An 18,118-nucleotide genomic window follows, 5' to 3' on the forward strand; every position below is an offset into this window, starting at 1 on the left:
AGGACTGCAAGACAAGGGAAGAAACTGATTAGTTGTTACGAGTCTGAGGAAAGGTGGAAACCTGTTCCGGCACCTTCCTGGCACCCGCTCTTTCCTGGGAGACGAGAGGCGTGGAACGAACTCGCTCGAAGTCCTCTACAAGCCGTGCCTGTCCTCCCTCTGTCGGCAGGATTGACAGAAAACGCTGTCGCTTTTCCCCCCTCGTCTCCTCAGATATGCGCAAATACCGCCGAGTTATAGAGGACACCGTCCGGATTCGACGCTGTTGCCCCCTAATCTCCAACAGAGAAAAACCGCGGAGTGCGTCCCATGCCCCGGTTTCCGCGTGAGGTAACCGAAGGAAGAATCAAGTTTCGCTCTTCAATGAAACTCTCGCGCGTGTTATCAGTTCTCCAACCCTTCAACACCGTCCTCTAGAAGACGTCGTTGTCTCCGGAGCCCGCGAGAAAAGCATGCGGTGGCGCTAGGAGACCGCCAGAATTCCCTTTCTTCGTAATACAAAAAGCCAAGCAGACGAGTGTTGCTGACGGGGAGCGAGCGAAACCAAGGAAAGGGAGGGAGTTACAGACGCGAGAAGAGTCGGAAGTTCACACGGGCGATATCCCCCGAAAACTTTGTCGAGACAGCTCAGAAGGCACCCCCTCTTCCGCTGCTATATTGCAGCCATGATTGCGGTGCACAGACGCTTGTGAATGACCAAGCTGTAGTTGTTAGAGACCCGTACATCTCCCTCACAGGCATGAGATGGCGAAAACAGTAAGAGAGGCGAAACACACTCCAGGTATTCGAAGGAAACCAGTAAGAAACGAGCAAAAATACGACAGCAAACGCGCGGGGGGCGATGATCATCACTCTCGAGAGGGTTCTCGCAGACACGAGAAAACACCAGCGCGTGTGAGCAAGAACCACATATACGCCGACCCGCGTTTACACCGGCTCAGCAGAAATAAATCGAAAAATATAAAGGGGGATCCAACAGGAAGAGAGTCTCCTCAACACCACGAAAAATCCCGTGTAGACGACGGAAAAATCAGCCAAAAGGTACCAGTTCATGTGAATATTTAACGAAAATTTGAGCCCGTGTCGGCGTATATACGGAGTTGCTATATTATATCAGCTCGCTGCGCTGCGTGTCCGTGTTGCCATAGTGTCGTCCTCAACAACTGCGTTTTCCAGTGTGCACGTTCCCTGCTTCGAATAGACAAACCAGTCTTCGTTGAAGTACTAGCGTTCTTTTGTGTTTTTTCCTTCAATCCAGAAGCTGTTGCTGCATGAGTTGTCCAGTTTGCGACTCCGTCTCTCCGCGCCTCTCCTTGCAAACGTTGAGCGGTGTCCGAGTGTTGTGTGGAGCTTGAGAGCAGGAAGCGGAGTTTGAGCCGCAGTTTTTCCTCTCTGGCTTTTCTTTCGCTCTTGCGGGTTTGCTGCTCTGGCAATTCAAAAGGAAGAAAACCTGTGTCTCTTACGTTTCCGATACGGTTTCTACCGCCACCGAGTTTGCTTTCAGCAAACGTCGACGGACGAGGCGGGAAGGTCCAGTCTCGCGAACCGTCGAGTTGCAAACTGCCAATGCTTTTTCTCCCAAAAAGCCGTGTGCCAAGTGTGTTTTGTGCCCGGCGCGCGGTTCGCCGTTACGTCTCTGCGTGACTGCCTCCTCTGGAGTGTGTGTCTAAGAACTGTTTGCGCTTCCGCGTATGATCCATGCGCGGCAGAGAGAAAGCACCCAAAACTGCATCTGATTTCGTTCCGCGCGTGCACAGAAACAAACGTTAAAATAGGCGGCGTATTCCGGAGAGTCGTGAGCACAAGGCTTTCCCTCTCGCGACTTTCTTCGCATTTACTGAGTCAGTTCAAAGGCCGCTTGGTACCACCAGACGACGAAGGGAAGGTAGAGCCTGGACCCGCCAACCTTCATTGGTGTTTGGCGATTTCACACTTTTTTTCGCATTTCAGTCTCCATCGGCGGCGTCGAGTGGACGTGTGTCACGCGCTCCACAGCTCGTGGACTGTGGTAGCCAAAAGTCGCAACTGAAGCGGAAATCGTTCAAGGCGGTTTCCGGCGGCGGTGGAAGGTCAAGCGCTTGACTAGTTTCTGCCGGCGAACGCCTTCTAGTAGGAGTTCTCTGTGGCGACAAGCCTGGTGCTAAGCACCGCAGCGGCTTCCAATTGAACGAGTGGTTCAATTCACACGGCTCTGCGCCGTTCATATGTGTGTGTATGTGTAGTTCCGCTTTGCTAATCGACTGTCATTGAGTTCATCGTCCCTAGCAGTCCTCTGTCAGTACCTGTCGCTAATTTGTGTGCAGTTGCATGTGTCCGCCTGGACCCCTGAACGCCAGTTCTGAGGCTGTGCGTTCGGGTGCGAAGACATTGACGGCGTGCTGTGCGCTTTATTCGATTTTCGAGCCTCTTGCTTTGCCGGGAGAGGGCCTTCCTCCTCGAGACTGAGACAAACATTTGGCTTAAGTGGTTGCGCACTTTTCGTAGTCGCGTTCGAGCTCCGGCACTGTCATCGCTTGTCAGAGGAGACAGTCGGGACGTCAGTGACTCTGCCCTGATAGCTAGTGAGGGCAGACGGCCCCAGCGATCACGCACTTTGTGCGCGAATGCTTGAGGCGTCCAGCGGAGCGCACTCACGTTCAAGTTGAACAGATCTCGGGGTGAGAAGGGGACAGGCTTACTGCAGACTCCCGGGGTGGTTTCCTCCGAGGGTTTGCGCAAGGCGTTCCCCCCTTTGTCGTTTCTTCCCGCCGGCGCGTTGGTCCGGTTTTCCAGGTTTTCGCCGTTTCCTCAAGCTTCCGTCGTCGGGGTGCAAAGGAGCGTTTCCCAAAGTTCCTTTTCACACGCGTCTGATGTGGTGGCCCCGTGAGTTCGACAGTCGACGCCGGCAGTCCACTGGGGGAACCGACGCTCCCTCTACGGAGGAGACGTCTCCCTCAAGTGCGGATTTTTGTGCCCCAGCAAATCCGTTTCCGCCCCAATCACCGCAAGAAAGAGACCCGTTTTCAGAGAGCCCCGAGCAGGTCGCGCGGCCGACGCAGCCCGGTCTCATGGAGGAGTCACATGAGAAGCTGTGTGGAGATGTCTTTCGGCCGTTTCGCTCCCAGCACCACTGGCAGTCTTCTCCGTGTTTTGGCTCTTTTGCGCTCTCCTCCGATTTGTCTCCGCTCTACCGCCTCCGAAATGGTCCTGCGAGTCCTCGCACGCCAAGTCTGACGCTCACGGCCTCTACCGGCGGGCGCCGTCTGAGTGTGCCTGGCAGTCTTCCCGAAGACAGTGTCCCTGCTGTCGCTTGCGATACTGAGACCGCGGTCGTTGTGTCTCCTTTGAGTCTGCCCAGCCTTGCTGTCTACGCAGGTGGGTGTGCAGCTCTGTCGCCCAAAGCCGGCGACTCCACGACGAGGCGGTCCATCTCCAGCGTGTCTACAGAGGCGTTTTCTCGCAACTCCATCACGAGTTGCGCCGCGACTTCTCTCTGGACTGACTCAGGGTGTTTGACGCCTTTCGGCACGGTCTCGCCAGGCGCTCTGTCGCGCCCGCTGGGCCACCCGCCGTCGACAGGGAGTTCCGATCAGTCGGCGAAGTCTCTGTCCACGTGTCGTTCCTGCCCCGCGTCCGTTTTCGCTTCGTACGTCAATGAGACCGGGTGCTTTGATGCGGGGTACGGGCTGCAGGAAGCGGAGGAAGAAGCGTCCGAGGCAGACTCCGACGAGTTGGGAATACAGGACGGCAGCCAGGCGGGGACAATAGCCACTGCAGGGCGTGTGCGGGCCTCCAGTCTGTCTCTCGACCCGTGCACGGATCCAACAAGAAGCGCTCTCTTGTTTGTTCCGCCGTATCTGAGGGAGAAAGCATCTCAAAAAGAACGGTTGGCCCCGTGCTCACCATCCTTCTCAGTTCACGCGGGCGCTGCTCGTCGCAGACTCCGCGACTCGCCGAGCCTCCTGGTCTGGGCTCCGCTCGCCAGCACCGATGCAGGGGAGCGGGAGCGAAAGGCGGAAACGCGAGAACGAGGTGCGCCGCCTGCAAGCATTCCCTCGAAGGCCGCGGAGGACCCGAAGGCGACAAAGCCGCCAACTGGATGCCCCTCCTCGCCTGCCAGGGAAGAAGCACTCTCTCTGCGTGTGACGGAATCGCGAGGCGAGGTGCGCACTGGTGACACGTGGAGAGTGGCGCTTCCACAGAAGACGCAAGGAGGCAAGAGAAGCTCAGGAGTCACGAATGAGGACATGCGGACGACCTCTTCTGACCCGTCCGCCTCGAGGGAAATCTCACAGATTGAAGAGAAAGCCCTGTCCGCGGTCGTGCCTCCGCTCGTTGAGAGAGCGGGAGTTGAAGCATCGGGGGGGTGTCCCCCGGCGCAAACACAGCACGGTAGTTTGCAGCAGGACGCAGACAGGGTCAGCAATTTGAATGCGGTGATAGAAACGCGACAGGGAAATAACCATGGGCTCTGGGCGTCTTTCCAGTTGATTCGAAAGGTGAAGACGATGGAAAAGGCGTCGCTCGTCCTTCCCTAGCGAAAGGTTGGCAAAATGGAGAGGGGAACGGCTTTGCACAGATAAGGGAAGCGGGCGCCTCTCCGAAGCGCAGCGAAGCGGCTTCGCGCCTGCCCTCGAAGCCTCAGAAAGGCCGATGGGAGGCGACGAACGAAGAGCCCAGGGATTGAACGGACGGGAAACGGGATGAGTGACGAAAGGAAAAATGAAAGGGGTAGAGAGTAGATGGAGGCAGTTCTTTCTCGGAGGACGTAGGTTGATTTGTTCGTTGTCTGATCAATTTTGTTACGCATGAGTTTGTATGACTTCTTCCTGAGTCTGCAAAGAGGAATGACGAACTGGAACAAACAATGTGGGGTGGGAGTCTGGCTCCAAATCTCTGTTCTCTGGCATTTTTATAGGCAACCAAATTTTTCTTTAATGGCGATGTGATTCCGTTCTCGGTGGAACATTTGTTGAAAATCGGCTTCGGTTTTTCCTTGCGGCACCGTTAATGTATGCCTCTCTTCAGCCGCTCTGACGGGGAGAGTCCGGGGCGCTAGCTTCCCTGAGGGACTTATCTGTAGACCGTCTCTTCTTGCTGCTGAGAGAGCCTACGAGTAATTAGGCCTCTGTTCCTTGCCTTTCCTTTGAACATTGTCATGCTTCCCGAAGGATCAGGCAACCAGATTTCATTCACTAGCTCGTCCGTCGACGCAGCGACCCAGAACACCTGATGTTTTGAGAGACGATGGATGAACGGAGATGAGTGAAACCGCCGTATATCAGAAAGCCCCATTTTTTCAAAGCATGAGATAGTCACTCGGATTTTCACCGTAGCCGGTAGAGCTCTGTCGTCCGCTGCTCGGAAGTTGGATTTGTGGTAAGCCAGCGCATCCCGGTTGAGCTCCGACAATGTTGCGCTTTTTTTGCTCTAGGGAATCTCTTAGCAAGCGCTCGAGCTCACTTTGAACGGCCACGTGGATCAACTGAACTGACCACTATTTCTAGTTTCCCTGGCTCCAATTCCGTTTTTCAGCAGTGTCCATTAGAGCGAACGCACATCAAGACCACAAGAGTGTGTTGCAGTTGTCTATTCTCAGCTGGAACCTATGTGCTCACATGGGCTGTGTTGTATTCAAACTGCTCAGACACTATTGCGAATTCCCAATTGCTGCAGTATGCAAGAAATATCAGTTCTAAAGTCAATCAGGAGTTGTTGACGAGCCGAGCGTCGTCACGTAGCAGTTTTCTTGATCATTAATACGGCTTACCAGGGTGTAACGTATCACGTAGAAACATTGGTGGAATCGTATGTACTCAGCGACACGGGTGATACAGTGCAGTCGGTTCTCCTCGCCTCCACCCGTAACTAGTGTCGTTTAACCTGTTTTGCCAGCAGGCATGAATTGAAAGACGAAGCTGATGATCCGGTGGATGAAATCAATGGAGAACGTTATTGGGAGGGAAACCTGGGATGTTATACTCCATACAGACAAGCAAGTATGTCTGAAAACTCTCGTTGTATGCATCTGTTTGCATTTCCCCCCTCTGTTTCTTACGCGGGGTATAGGAATGCCCCTTGATTTGGAATGACATCGATACAAAACCCATAATTGTTTTAAGGTCGAGTTTTTTCGTCACTGCCTTTGCTGTCCCTACTATTCTATATCCGCTCGACTGTATTTCATCGATTGTTGGTTCACTAACTATACTGACATGGATACGCTTTTCTTCTGGAGAAAAATCGTTAGAGTTCCCGCAAACTACCGTTCGCTTTTTTTGGCAGTCATGTGCGCGGTGATCTCCCGTGCTCCCTGTGAGAACCAGAGAATGAAATCCGGAAAAGCTAGCGTTTCAGTTGTTTGTGCGAACGCCCGTTCTTCTCCAGTAAAAGGACAGTCCGAGTTGTCTGTGCTGTGCACCTTGTTCATGCGTGTGTATGCGTGTGTACCTAATATGCTTTGACCCCGAACCGTTAATTTGCCGGGCAACTGTCAGCGCCAGCAAAGGCCTAGAGAAGAAATCTGTGAGTCCCTCTGGGAACACATATGTCGTTCATTTCGGAGTACGAGTGAAACGGTCTTGTATGCTGTTTGTATTCAAGAGTAAAAGCAAAAGACGAAGTTAGGGTCGTTCGCTGAGTTGACAGCTCGTGTCATGTGTGTTTTCGCCTCTATGGAGCTCTCTGTTCAAGTTTTATGAGTGCAATCACCTACCAGGTGTGTTTCTCTTGTGCATTATTCTCTACCGTTTTGTCGGCTAAACGTTTCACCGTTCGATATGAGGTTTCCGTTCAAGTTCATTCATGATTAAACCTCCGAGCTCACGGTGTCGTCCCTGCCCCGAGAAAAGGCGTAGCTGGTAAATCCCACATCGCCAGTGATATTGCATTCTGCTTTCTTTATCACACCTCCAAACAGAATATTTGCTCTGCTTTGCACGGCTGCTTCCTTCTTTTCTCCTTCTCGTATGGATCACTACCTGCATGGCCACCTAGGCACGCAGTGCCTGGGACTTTTCCGAATGCGTTGACAAATACAACATTATCCTCTTATGCGAGCTTCCTTTCGCCCCGTCTCTTTGTCGGACTCGGCAGGATCGTCTTTGGGTGTTCGGGGAAAGAGCCTGGCTCTGGGGCCCGCCTTGACTCTGCCCGCTTTTCGAGAGGTCGGAGTGTATTGCGTAGCTCGGTGTGCTCAAGCGTCACCTAGACGGCCGCTCTCCATACTCCCAGTGCTTCCTTCTTTCAAATTCCTTTAAATTGACGAGGTCGTTTCGGTGTAGTGCGGGGGGCCCGCCAGCTTCGTGGTTCTTCTGGAAAGCAATGGGGTCATGTATGTCCGCGATAGAAGGCCTCTGGCATTCTTCGCTGGAGGGCGGAAGCTTGCCAGGAGGGGGCCCGCTTTGGCAAGATCGACAAATCCGATGGGATCAGCCGAAACAAAGCTTGTGTCTTCGACCGGGTAGGCACTCCTAGACTTCTAACAGCCTCCTAAGCACAAACCAGAATACTCAAATTCGGATGGCAATTCGCCTGATTCATCCGCCCGCAGTTTCAAAGCACGGTTTACCTATGTCTGTTGAGGTTCACCCGAGGCCAAGAGAGGAACTCGTTCGTAGGCCAATCTGTAAAGAGGCGTTCTGTGTAATGCCGATGGCGAAGGTACCCGAGTCGATCCAAGCCCAAAACAGGAAAGGTATACACAGAAAAAAAAAAGGACTTACCACTCTCGGTCATAGCTCTCACGTACCATCTAGAACCTGGAATTACTCGCGTCCGAAGAGCACGTCAGGAACCTGTTCGTCGCAACGATCTATCATTGTGAGCTTCAGCCAAGCCCGAAAACAGTGTGGTTCTTTGCTATCGATTTCACACTCTGTGAATCTTTCTTTCGTTTTCCAACGTGAAACAGTTGGTGGATCTACTAGCGTTTGGAGTCAACGTGAGCTTGGAGCAGGTGCTGTTCGCTGTTAACGATGCCACATAATCCGAACTGCGGAAAAACGTGTAGGATCTCCACCCCTCCTGCAACCTCACTAACGCAACCTCCTCGCTGCGCCACTGACGATGTTATCCACTGGATGGATGTGCGTGTCATACAGTCGCTGCGTTGTCCAGTCTCCTCGCCCGAGGACGCAGGAAATGCTGCGAGGAATATCTTAAGCGCTGTTAGAGAGTCCATCCATGCCAGATGTAATTCGCGGCTAAGCTGATGCTCATAGGCGGCGATGAGCATTCTGTTGTGGCCCCATTTGCTCACTTACACTGTGTTTTTCAGGCGAAGTGCTGCGGAAACAGTTTGACAAAGTAGAGGACACAAAGGGAGACAATGGAATTGGTGTCCTGCAAATCACCAATCTGCGAGTCATATGGTACTGTCTCTATGTGCCGAAACTCAACATCAGTATTGGTAAGAGCCTCTTCGCCCATTGTGTTCCAGTCACCGTTCCGTAGCACTTCCACCCTGTACGTATCCACATATACATCCATTCACACGTTTCCACAGATTTCTGTAAGTCTGCATACGTCTACTTGAACGAAGATACTCATTTTCGTTTTAAGCTCGAGCCTTGGTCAAAGCGAGAGAGAAATTAATAGCGCGTTGGCGCCCAGCCAGGGGTTCGACAGACGTAAACACGAGTGATTCGTTAGAGTCTCCTTTCGTGCCTTCCCGATGTACGCGAATCAGAGTGTTCGGTTTTCTCTGTTTTAAACATTGCAAATTCACACTGTTTTGGCACAATCTGTGGCCGACCTGTTAGATGAAGGCACAGAACGTCTCCACATGATACACACGACACGCGGTTGGTTTCTCACGCTGGGACACAGCCTCACGGATACCCGTTTTGTCATTTTCTCGTTAGCAGAACGGTTCTCCGACCTGCCATGGTGTTAACGGTCCATGAACAAAGCTGCAACACGGTTCTGGTCCGCTCTTTGCTCCCGGTCGGTCGACACTTTCGCATGTCTTGCTTCTTCTTATCCCGGGTTATTCCTGTCTCGTGCCCCACTGCTTCCCCCGCTCTCGCCTCTCTTGGCCCTTTCGAACCACTGGAGGTTGTCGGAATGCCGTTGCTCTTACCCCACTCCTCCCTTCTCATTCTCTGTCGTTCCTTTGCCTCTTCTCTCTCCTCTGTTCCCCTCTTTTTGTCTTTCCTTCCCTCCGCCCCCAGGACTCCACTGTGTGACGTACCTCCACTATAGCGTGGCAGAGAGCAGCACATTTGGAAAGACTCGTGCTCTTCACCTGATGTCTCGCTTCAACTCAACGAGGTTTGAGTTTTCCTTCGCAATTCGCGCAGATCATGCGTACAGTCTGTTCAGCGAAATGGAGGACGCAATTCGATCATACCGAGCTACAATTATATACAAGTCCGTCTTTGTTCGAAAATAGTGCAGTGCCTCCTTCCACCGACTGCTGTTCATGGTGTGCTTCAATTCTTTGTGCACATTTGTCTCGATATTCTATTTGTGGATAGGTACGTATATGTACACGCTCACAGAACGAGGTGGTTTCCCGAAGAACGAGTCCGGGAACGCCGCTCTTGGCGCTAGTAGCAGAGACTACCGAGACACTTGTGACGCGAGAGAGATGGCTTGGGACGCGGCCGGGGGTCAGCCGCTGGAGACACACACAAATCCCGTATTACCTTGTCATCACAGTCCTGACAAATAATGCCAACCCACACATGTTCGCGAGTAATCCAGCAAAAGAGTACTCCGTGTCTGACGCAGGCAAGGATTCTACGACTCAGTATCTGAACGCTCCGTGTTCCGCAAGCAATACCGACTGTAGATACGTGTATGCAAGTATAAGTAAGCACGAAGGTTCAGTGCTTACGCATAGCTATTCCTTCTAATGTATGTGTTTACACACGGTGCTGACGCATGCGTGCAGGGATCTTTTGCTCCGAGATGGACGAGTGGTGACCGACGGGGGCGAGATTGACCTACTCCAAGGCGAGCGCATCGTGAAATTTGTGAGCACTGTAGCATCTGAGAAAGAAATACTCCAAAGAACTAGCACGGCAAATAGCTCTCTCCCAGCCGTGGTCCCGTTTGTGCTCTGTGTCTCCCACCTACATACATATAATATATATATATATATATATAGTATATATTTGTAAACATATGGTTATGCATGGGTGTGGTAGGGTACAAGTCTGCTGCGGGATAAGGCAGCACGTGTAGGAAATTGCTGGTGAGCCTCATGCGTCTATCTACCCTCAAGGGGCATTCTGTACAAAGATTGCTTGCTTGCACGCGCGGGGTAGGTGTCTGCCTGCTGTCGTATTTCTCGCTCGACCCATTGCACTTTTTGCTATGTCTTGCTCTTCACTGTCCACTGCGCCCCATGTTCTGAGTCGCTTTGCCTGCCCTGCGTTCTTTCTTCGTTCGTCGTCGTTTGTTCGATCTTCTTTTGCTTCTTTTCTAATACCCGACAAGCTGTTTCGGTTTCTTTTCCTTGCCTTTCCCCGTCATGTTGCAAAAGCTCTGTCTGGGAAGGGAAAAGCCTGATGAACCTGCGTGGTTTGAGATATAGCAACAAGGGTCTACTCTCCGTGTGACAAGAAGTGATTTGTCTGTTTCCTTTCGTTCTTGACTTCGTTATCGTGCACAGAATTACGGCCCTCTTCCCTTCAGCCTCTTCACTACCCTGGACGCGTTTTGCCCCGCTTTTGCCCCCTTCTCTTTCTCTCTCCCGTTTTCTGCAGGTAGAAAGCTGTCACAGTCTGACAGAGCACTCCGCGTACCCCGGCAAAATGTATGTAACTAACGTAAGTCCAGCACGTCCTGAAGACCTGTGCCGATTGGTACGAAGCGCGATTATCTACATTCAGCGGGAATATGCGAATCGCTCTTGCAGAAAGCTAGGTCCATTTGTTTCATGCAAACGGCTGGAACCCGGGGGCGTCTCCCCTGAAGAGCACGAACTCCACAGTCTAGTCGACGTCATCTCAGGCTAGCATGGTGTCACTCAAATGCCTAGGATATAGGGATGGGTAGACGCGCAATTCTGTGCTTTTTGGAATGAGTCGCAAGTCATCGACAACCTCCTGCTCGCCCGGATCCTTGAAGAGGACGGAGGCAAGCGGTCCTGCACTTACACGGGCCGCAAGGCGATCTTCCTCCCACTTCGTTGCTCGCTGCTTCTCGCGTGTTCTATTTTCGTGTTTCCTTTCTTCGTTCAAGAAATCTGTTCAGTTTACTGCGACATGGTGCATTCAGCCCCCGTTTATACTTCGACGACGCTCTCTCCGCAGGCGGCCCTGTCCAGCGATCGAGAGCGCGCTACTTTAGGAAGTCGCCGAAAGGACTTTTTGGGTCCACACTTGCGAAGGAAACATTGCTGTCTGCTTCGCCCGTGACTTGTCGCTTGTTATGCCTCAGTATCGCATTTTATGGGTGTCGAATCAGACGCCCTTCATGAACATCAGCCTGCCGTATGTTCAGATGGTGAGTACGCGCGTTCAGATGTTCGGAGGCGGGGAGAAAACGAGAGACGGATGCTTGTCAAAAGACAGAGAGGGCGAGCCGGCGGCAAAAACACAGCAAGGGAGTCTCCAGATGATGCGAATGTCAATGCTTTTCATTACGTTTTCCCCTTCATACGTTCAAGAGCCACTGCCTGAAAAGCGCTCGTTCCGGTAACGGCGAGTTCTTTGGCAGGCGTCTGCCCCCGCTCATCTAGCGCTCTCTCGTCTCTCGCCTCAGCTCGACACGCGATTCATCGCACTTCTCATCGTTCACGCCTTACTTGTCTCCACTTCTCATCCCCGGTCGATCGCCGTCTCTCTTGCACTAGGGAAATTCTCCAGATTCCCCGCTCTCTCACTCTTGTGCACTGCGCAATGCCGGCCGGCGCGCCTGCGCAGGCCCCTGCACTTCAAATCGCGGCGTGCAAGTCTGAAACCACAACATTCGCTTGCACATCACCAGAAAACAGACAAGAAGAAGAGAAAGAAGTTCCTCTCTGTATGTTTCAGCAGTCGCATATCCACTAACTCGCGGCAGCCTGGCCGGTGTGCATCTGGAAGCTTCACGCGATTGGAGTTTTCTTTTAAGCACTGCCGCTGGGGTCACGTTTCTAGGATTGAACTTCCGCAAATTCCGTTGAGCTGTTGTGTCTGTTTTGGATTTTTTGGACAGAAACATGTCCTGTCACGATACAGTCAGCATGGAACAGCAATGGTAGTGGAGAGCCACGCGACCGCAGGCGGCTACTGTCTGGCGTTTCGCATTCAATCGGTGACATCGGAAACCCCGAAACCGCGCGAGACGGGCACGCGAGAGACACCGTTGTCATCTCATCAACAGCTCGGTGCACTCATTTCCGCAGTAAACAAATGCTTCCACGGTAAGACGCAAATCGCTGACATGTCGCTCTTGTCCCTCTCGTGCCGATATTCCTCGCTTCCCTCCACACAGCGCTTCTCCCGCCAGTGTTACGATTCGCGCTGCCCGCGCACTGCCTGTCTCTCTTCTCCATGGAAACTCCTTTTCCTGTCCCGCACGTTTCTGAGACCTCTTCTCGGGGTTTCCTTGCCTCACGAGACACTTTGTGCCTTGTGTCCCCCGTTGCTTGTCTGCTTCTCTCCTCGTCACTCGTCGGTCGGGGCCCAGAGATGCGCGCGCGCCCCTATTTCGGCCCAGTCGACGAAGAGAGAAAGACGGAACAGGAGAACTTTGTGATTGTCGTCGCGGCCGGGTCTGCACAGCCCGCCGTCCCTCCGGCGGTCCCCGCAGCACCCTCAGCGACTGCCGACAGCCGGCCTGGGCCTCTTTCGCCTCCGCCTCTCGGCGCGTCCCGCGGGCTAGACCGACCTGTGTCAGTTCCGCCTTCACCGAGTGTAGGCGCACCAGCGGCGGAGGGTGGGCCAGCTGGAAGAGCCAACCTGCTCGAAGAGATCCGAGGTGAAACGCCAGGACATGTCGAAGGGCGAGAACAAGATTTAGGCGTGAGGACGTCCCCAGAGAGAGGGGAGAAGATCGGCGTAGAGGGAGACGACAACGAGGCAGACCATCCCAGAGAAGGGCGGCGAAGGCGAGTGTGCCCGCCCGATACTGACCTCGCGTCCAACCCTCGCGCGACTGGTACGGAAGAAGGCGATCGCCCGCGGATACTGTCAGCAGCTGAACACGAGGCGCATGTCTCACCGCCAGCTCGGCCTGACGAGGTACGCCTTTTTGCTCACGTTCGCTTTGCTCCGCCTTCTCTGACCCGCCTCTCTCTGCAACCTGTGCGCCCTGTGTGTCGCTTCCTGAGGTCTTGCGTCGCTCTCTGCCTGTCGCCCCGCCAACCCATCCCTTTGCAGGCATTGCATCTGTCCCTTCTTTCGGCGACACAAAAGTGTTTCGTCTGCCGACATCCGCGTTGCCGACGCTGGCCGTCGCTGACTCCGCACCGACGGGGGCGTGGAATGGCAGCGCACGGGCTGCTCTTTCTTCCGAGTCATAGTCCCTTTGTGCTGGGCGTGATTAGACATCCTAACTGACTGATATCCGGTTGCTGCTTCATCTGTCTCGGGTTTCGACACTCACCTCCACCAGCCGAGTAAAGGCCCAGACAGTGCCGTTCCGAGCAGATATGGCTGTGCGGGCCCCCCGACCCTTCCTGCCAGGCGTCGCTCTGCTGCCTCACTTCCCGTCTTCTCCGTGTCGCCTGTTTTCCTCGTGTTTTTTTCGCCTGCAGCCTGGCTTTGAGTCGCAGCACGCAGAGCCCCTCGTCGGGGAGGGACCTGGAATGCCTGAACTGGTACGCCAGCCACAACTTCTCGCTCTCTTTGTTTGCATCGTACTTTTCTTTTTCTGCGGTGTAACTTTCGCTCGCTTCGTCTACGAGCCTTCCGACAGAAGACATTCAATCTGACTGCATCTTTCAGCGTCGCCCGCAAAACGACTGGGGTGATACGCTGCACGGCTGATTCCCCGCTCTTCATGGGAGGACAGCGAGGCGTGACGAAAATCCTGAAAAACACCGAAAAAACGCCGAGCCAAGAAGCAAGACGAGGCAGTGTCCGATTGCGCCCACCGTCTACATTGGCCGACCTTTCCTGTAGTGTCAACTTCAGCGACGTCAGTCAGCCAGTTCGATCGGCTTTCTCACCCCTTGGTTTCTCCCCCGATCGCCTCTTGTCTTCTTTTCGAACACGTCTTTCCCCACTCGGAGCAAAACCGAGTTCGCACTGGTGTCTTGTGCTTGGACGCGCAGGCGAACCGGTCACCCTACTCAATAAAGGTAACTCCATCGGGGCCTGTGGTACACCGAGAGTCAGGAGGTTATGCCATTCTCGCCTTTCCTTTTTTTTCCATTCTGCTTTTTCACAGAGGTGAAGCTAGGGAAGAATAGCAGCCTTCTTGGGTACGTGCCGTTTTTCTTGTCACTGCCGCAGCCCCCCGTTGTTGTCTTCTCCGTCCCAGCCGGTCCGTTCCCTGAGGCCCGCAGTGACTTCCCAGTGCTCCTTCCCTTCCACAGCGTCCGTTTCGCTCTGGCTTCTGCACCAGCCTCTTCGGTCGATCGCGCTTGCTGGCTCTTCTTTCGCACTCAGGTCTCTGGGGGGTCTGCGGCGCCGCCAGGTGGGCCCTCGCGTCCGGGTCGGGGCATCGGCAGATTCCCTTTTCCGCCGTTTTCTTCGCCTTCCCATGCCCCACCTGCGAGCAGTCAGGCGCGGTCGGGCCTTTCGCCTCCCTCGTCCTCTCTTCCCGCGTCAGTCCCAGAACAAGCAGACACACGCGGTCTCGCTTCCTCGTCCCCGGCTCGGCACTGCCATCCAGGCCTGAGTCCTCCCGCCCGAGGAGGCGCACTTCACCCCGTCCTCCCGGCCGCCTCGTCTCCTCGGCTTCGCGAAGGCCCTTTTGGGGGCCCGGAAGAGGAGACAGCGGGCCCAGAGGCCCCCACGGCTGGGGACCGACGCGGAGGCGCGACGGACGGGGCGCCTGCAGCCGAGGCCGCGCCCTCCTCTGGGGTAGCGGTTCCTCTGGACCTAACAAAGGAAAACCAGAGAGCCGATCCGCTCGCCCCGAGTGCCCGAACCCTCGCTCTTCTTTCCCCTTCGAGTGCAAAGTACATAACCGCTCCGAAATGTGTCATTTGCTTGACTTCTCCAGATGAAGTAGGGACTGCGTCCGCGCCCGCGCCAGGAGTCTCTTGTCACTCGATCTTTCTCGTCTCAGATTCAGACTTTCCGTGCTCGGAGGCGCCCCGCGTTCTCACCGTGCCCGTTCGTTTCTGCCCAAAGTGGTCCTTGCGTGCGAATCAGACCGTTCGCGACTAACGTGGAGTCGTCCTCTGCCTGTGCCTCTGTCTCTCCCAGTTTCGATGTTCCCCTGTTCTCACGTCTTGCGCGGCGGGGCGCCGGTCCACAAGCGTCAGCAGCCTCAAGCGCCTTCGGTCTTGGCTTTTTCCTCAGCGGCTCGAGTCCTTTGTGTCGACTTCAGTCGCAAAGGTGTCTGGGTTCTCCCGCGCGCGCCCCGCGCCCCTCCCACCACCCGTCCTGTTGTTTGCTGCGGCGTTTGTCCTCAGGCTGCCTTCGATCCCTGCGGCCACGTTTGCACGTGCATGCGCTGTGCCTTTCAGATCGAAAACTGTCCGGTGGGTTTGGGTCGCGCTTCTTTTTCCTTCACACGCTTTCCGATACACCCGAGCTCAGCTCCGAAAACACGAGAATTCTCGCGCTTCAACTTTCCTGTTTCTCCGAAGAGACCCAGTTAACAGCGGCTGTCTTGAACCCGCAATCGCTCGCAGGCTCTGTGCAAGAGAAGCACAGAGGATGTGTGTGTTGGGCGGGGCGTCGCGGAACGCAGAAAAGAGTCGGTGCGTGCTTTTAGATTAGACCGGTGTCTGCATGCGGACGAACCAGAGACTGGTCGTGACTCCGGCAGATCATGGGCTCAAAGGTTTTGTTGTCCCATCCTTCGCAAATCAGACCGTCGCACATGCCTCGCGCCCAGAAGGGCTGCGCACGATCTCAAAAAATAAAACCTCGGCATCGACCCGTGTCCCTCTTAGTACAAGAAACCAAACCCCTGCCCAGACCTAGCAATACCTGGGTTTCCCAACGGAAGACGACTTGCCGGCCTTTCGCTGTTTGTTGTGAGGCGCTTGACAGCACACGCATAGGGCCGAGCGACACACCCGTTTTCCCGTCTTTCTGTTGATTCCCCTGTACGCACGAGTTTTTTCGCGAGAGGGGGGCTACTAGGTGGCGAAGGCGCGAAGTGAGTGAAGACTGGAGGAGCTGAAGGTGAAAACGCGCGCATTTGTCCCCCACTTTTGTTTTCCGTGTGACTCCTGCAGATTTGCCGGTCCCAGATTCTGAAGGTCTTGCGGATCTACTTAACCACTTGAATCAACGGCGTCGGAGAGCCGATCTGTCGACAACCCGGCGGGAGAAAAGGGAAGGCGTCTGGGAGGTAGAGCTGGCGGCGCCGCTCTTTGCGTCCACCGGGTTTGAAAGCAGTGAGAATGGACTGTCTGCCCCAGCAACGGTGCCCACAGGGAACGTGGACCTACCCGGAGTGCCGCAAGGGGCAAAGAGAGAGAGGATGCGTCCATGCACGGGGGGTTTGTGTCGTCAGCGTCCATTGAGAGCGTTCGAGCTATATTGCGGGCGCATGGGTGCATTTCACCTTTCGCTCCCCGTGCACAGGTTTTGAAGGAAACACGAATGAACTAGACAGTTTGACACTCTGAAGGTAACAGTGCGAGAGGGTACAGAGACAGGGAACGAGGGTAACGCCTCTCATTTGGCGACGTTTGGTCTCGCCTGCCAGGATAGGCTCGACGACTCCATTTCCAGGTATTCCAAAGACTGGGCAATTTTGTACTGTGGCGCGCATGCACTTGTGCCTCTCCCTCTTCTTCCGCCATGGCGGTTTTCTTCCAAAGGCACCTCTCGTGTGCACTCTCGCTTACGGAGCCTTCCCTTTGTTGCGTCGGTCTCTCGGACTTCCCTGTCTCACCTGTCTCGTCAGCTTCTTTCCGAATGTTCTCGTGTTCGGCCTTTTCTAGGCGGTCAGCCTCCTGGACCGCTGCTTTGGGGCGCCGTTCTACCTCTTGGCACACAGTCAGACAATTGGGACTGCTATGCATGTGGACACACACACAAATTCGGTACGATATAATTACGCATTTTGAGGCATGCTTGCGTTGGTACTTTCCTACATGGAGGATCCACCTCCACTTGTATCGAGTGTATGCATCAGTCTAGCTCTCAAACGTCAACACGGGGGATGGAGCCATACCGAACAGATTCTTTCGAGTTTAGATGCTTCCGTTTGCTCCTTGGCAATGGAAGCCAGCGCTCCATCGATGAATTTCGCTCTGCGGGTTCGCCGGCTACGGGAGGCTTGCAAAGTGTGCAGGAAATCCGTACAAAAAATACCTTCCTGTGCAGCCAGCGTCACTTTCAATGTGACTTACGATGCGCAGTAAACTGGAAAAACGATCGCCTACAGTAGGTTATCTGAATCTAGCCGATGAGTAGACGCGGGCACGTGGAGCACATGCCCACATACAGGTCGGAAGGGGAACAGCGTGAGACGACTTCGGATTGGGAAAACCTCTCGGAAGGACGCTTGCGCCGTTTCGGGGGACGTGATATCGCGCAGCTACTCAAAATGTTAAAAGGTGTGCACAGAAGCACATCGGCCGTTCTCTTCATGGCGCCTTCTGAGATGACCCGTGTGTACTTTCAAAGTGGGCTCGAGGCATGTCCAAAAAGACGCAAGGGGAACCCCTCGTTCCCTCTCTTTACAGAAAATGTTTCCAAGATAGACTGAGGTTGACACGAAGACGCGTGTGATCCTCGACTGGTTACTCTGACTTCGTTCCCCACACTTTCCCCAAGCCTCGAGATCCTCTGAGCATCGGAAAATCTGTGACGCTCCCCTCGGAAGAGGAAAAGGGTGGGAGGTCCAAATGTAGACCCGCAGAGAGAATGCGGCGGCACAGCCCCGCTGACAGTCATTCCAAGTACACTTGTTTTTTATCAGGTGGAGGGAGAGTGAACTCCCGCTCTTGAAAAAGACACCTCAGTGGGGGCTCGGCACGAATCAAGTTGACATAGATGGTAGACACACCATGTATACTTGTGGACCTGTACAAGTAGACGTGCCTCTTAACAGCCAGGAGATATGT

General features: G+C 54.3%; 2 protein-coding genes across 2 annotated transcripts; both read left to right on the plus strand.

Moving 5' to 3' along the window:
• Positions 1-2,849: 2,849 nt before the first annotated feature.
• Positions 2,850-4,517, plus strand: NCLIV_026930 (conserved hypothetical protein; the record flags this gene model as incomplete). Its single annotated transcript, XM_003882888.1, has 1 exon — positions 2,850-4,517. The coding sequence occupies one exon, from the start codon at positions 2,850-2,852 to the stop codon at positions 4,515-4,517; it is 1,668 nt and encodes a 555-aa protein (XP_003882937.1).
• A 6,225-nt stretch (positions 4,518-10,742) lies between these two features.
• NCLIV_026940 (hypothetical protein) lies at positions 10,743-15,254 on the plus strand (the record flags this gene model as incomplete). Its single annotated transcript, XM_003882889.1, has 6 exons — positions 10,743-10,757; positions 11,371-11,436; positions 12,130-12,337; positions 12,604-13,157; positions 13,673-13,735; positions 14,373-15,254. 6 exons carry the CDS (start codon positions 10,743-10,745, stop codon positions 15,252-15,254), a joined length of 1,788 nt encoding a protein of 595 aa, XP_003882938.1.
• Positions 15,255-18,118: the final 2,864 nt, after the last annotated feature.

Source organism: Neospora caninum, chromosome VIIb (genome assembly GCF_000208865.1).
Source record: "Neospora caninum Liverpool complete genome, chromosome VIIb".
NCBI classification, from domain to species: domain Eukaryota; phylum Apicomplexa; class Conoidasida; order Eucoccidiorida; family Sarcocystidae; genus Neospora; species Neospora caninum.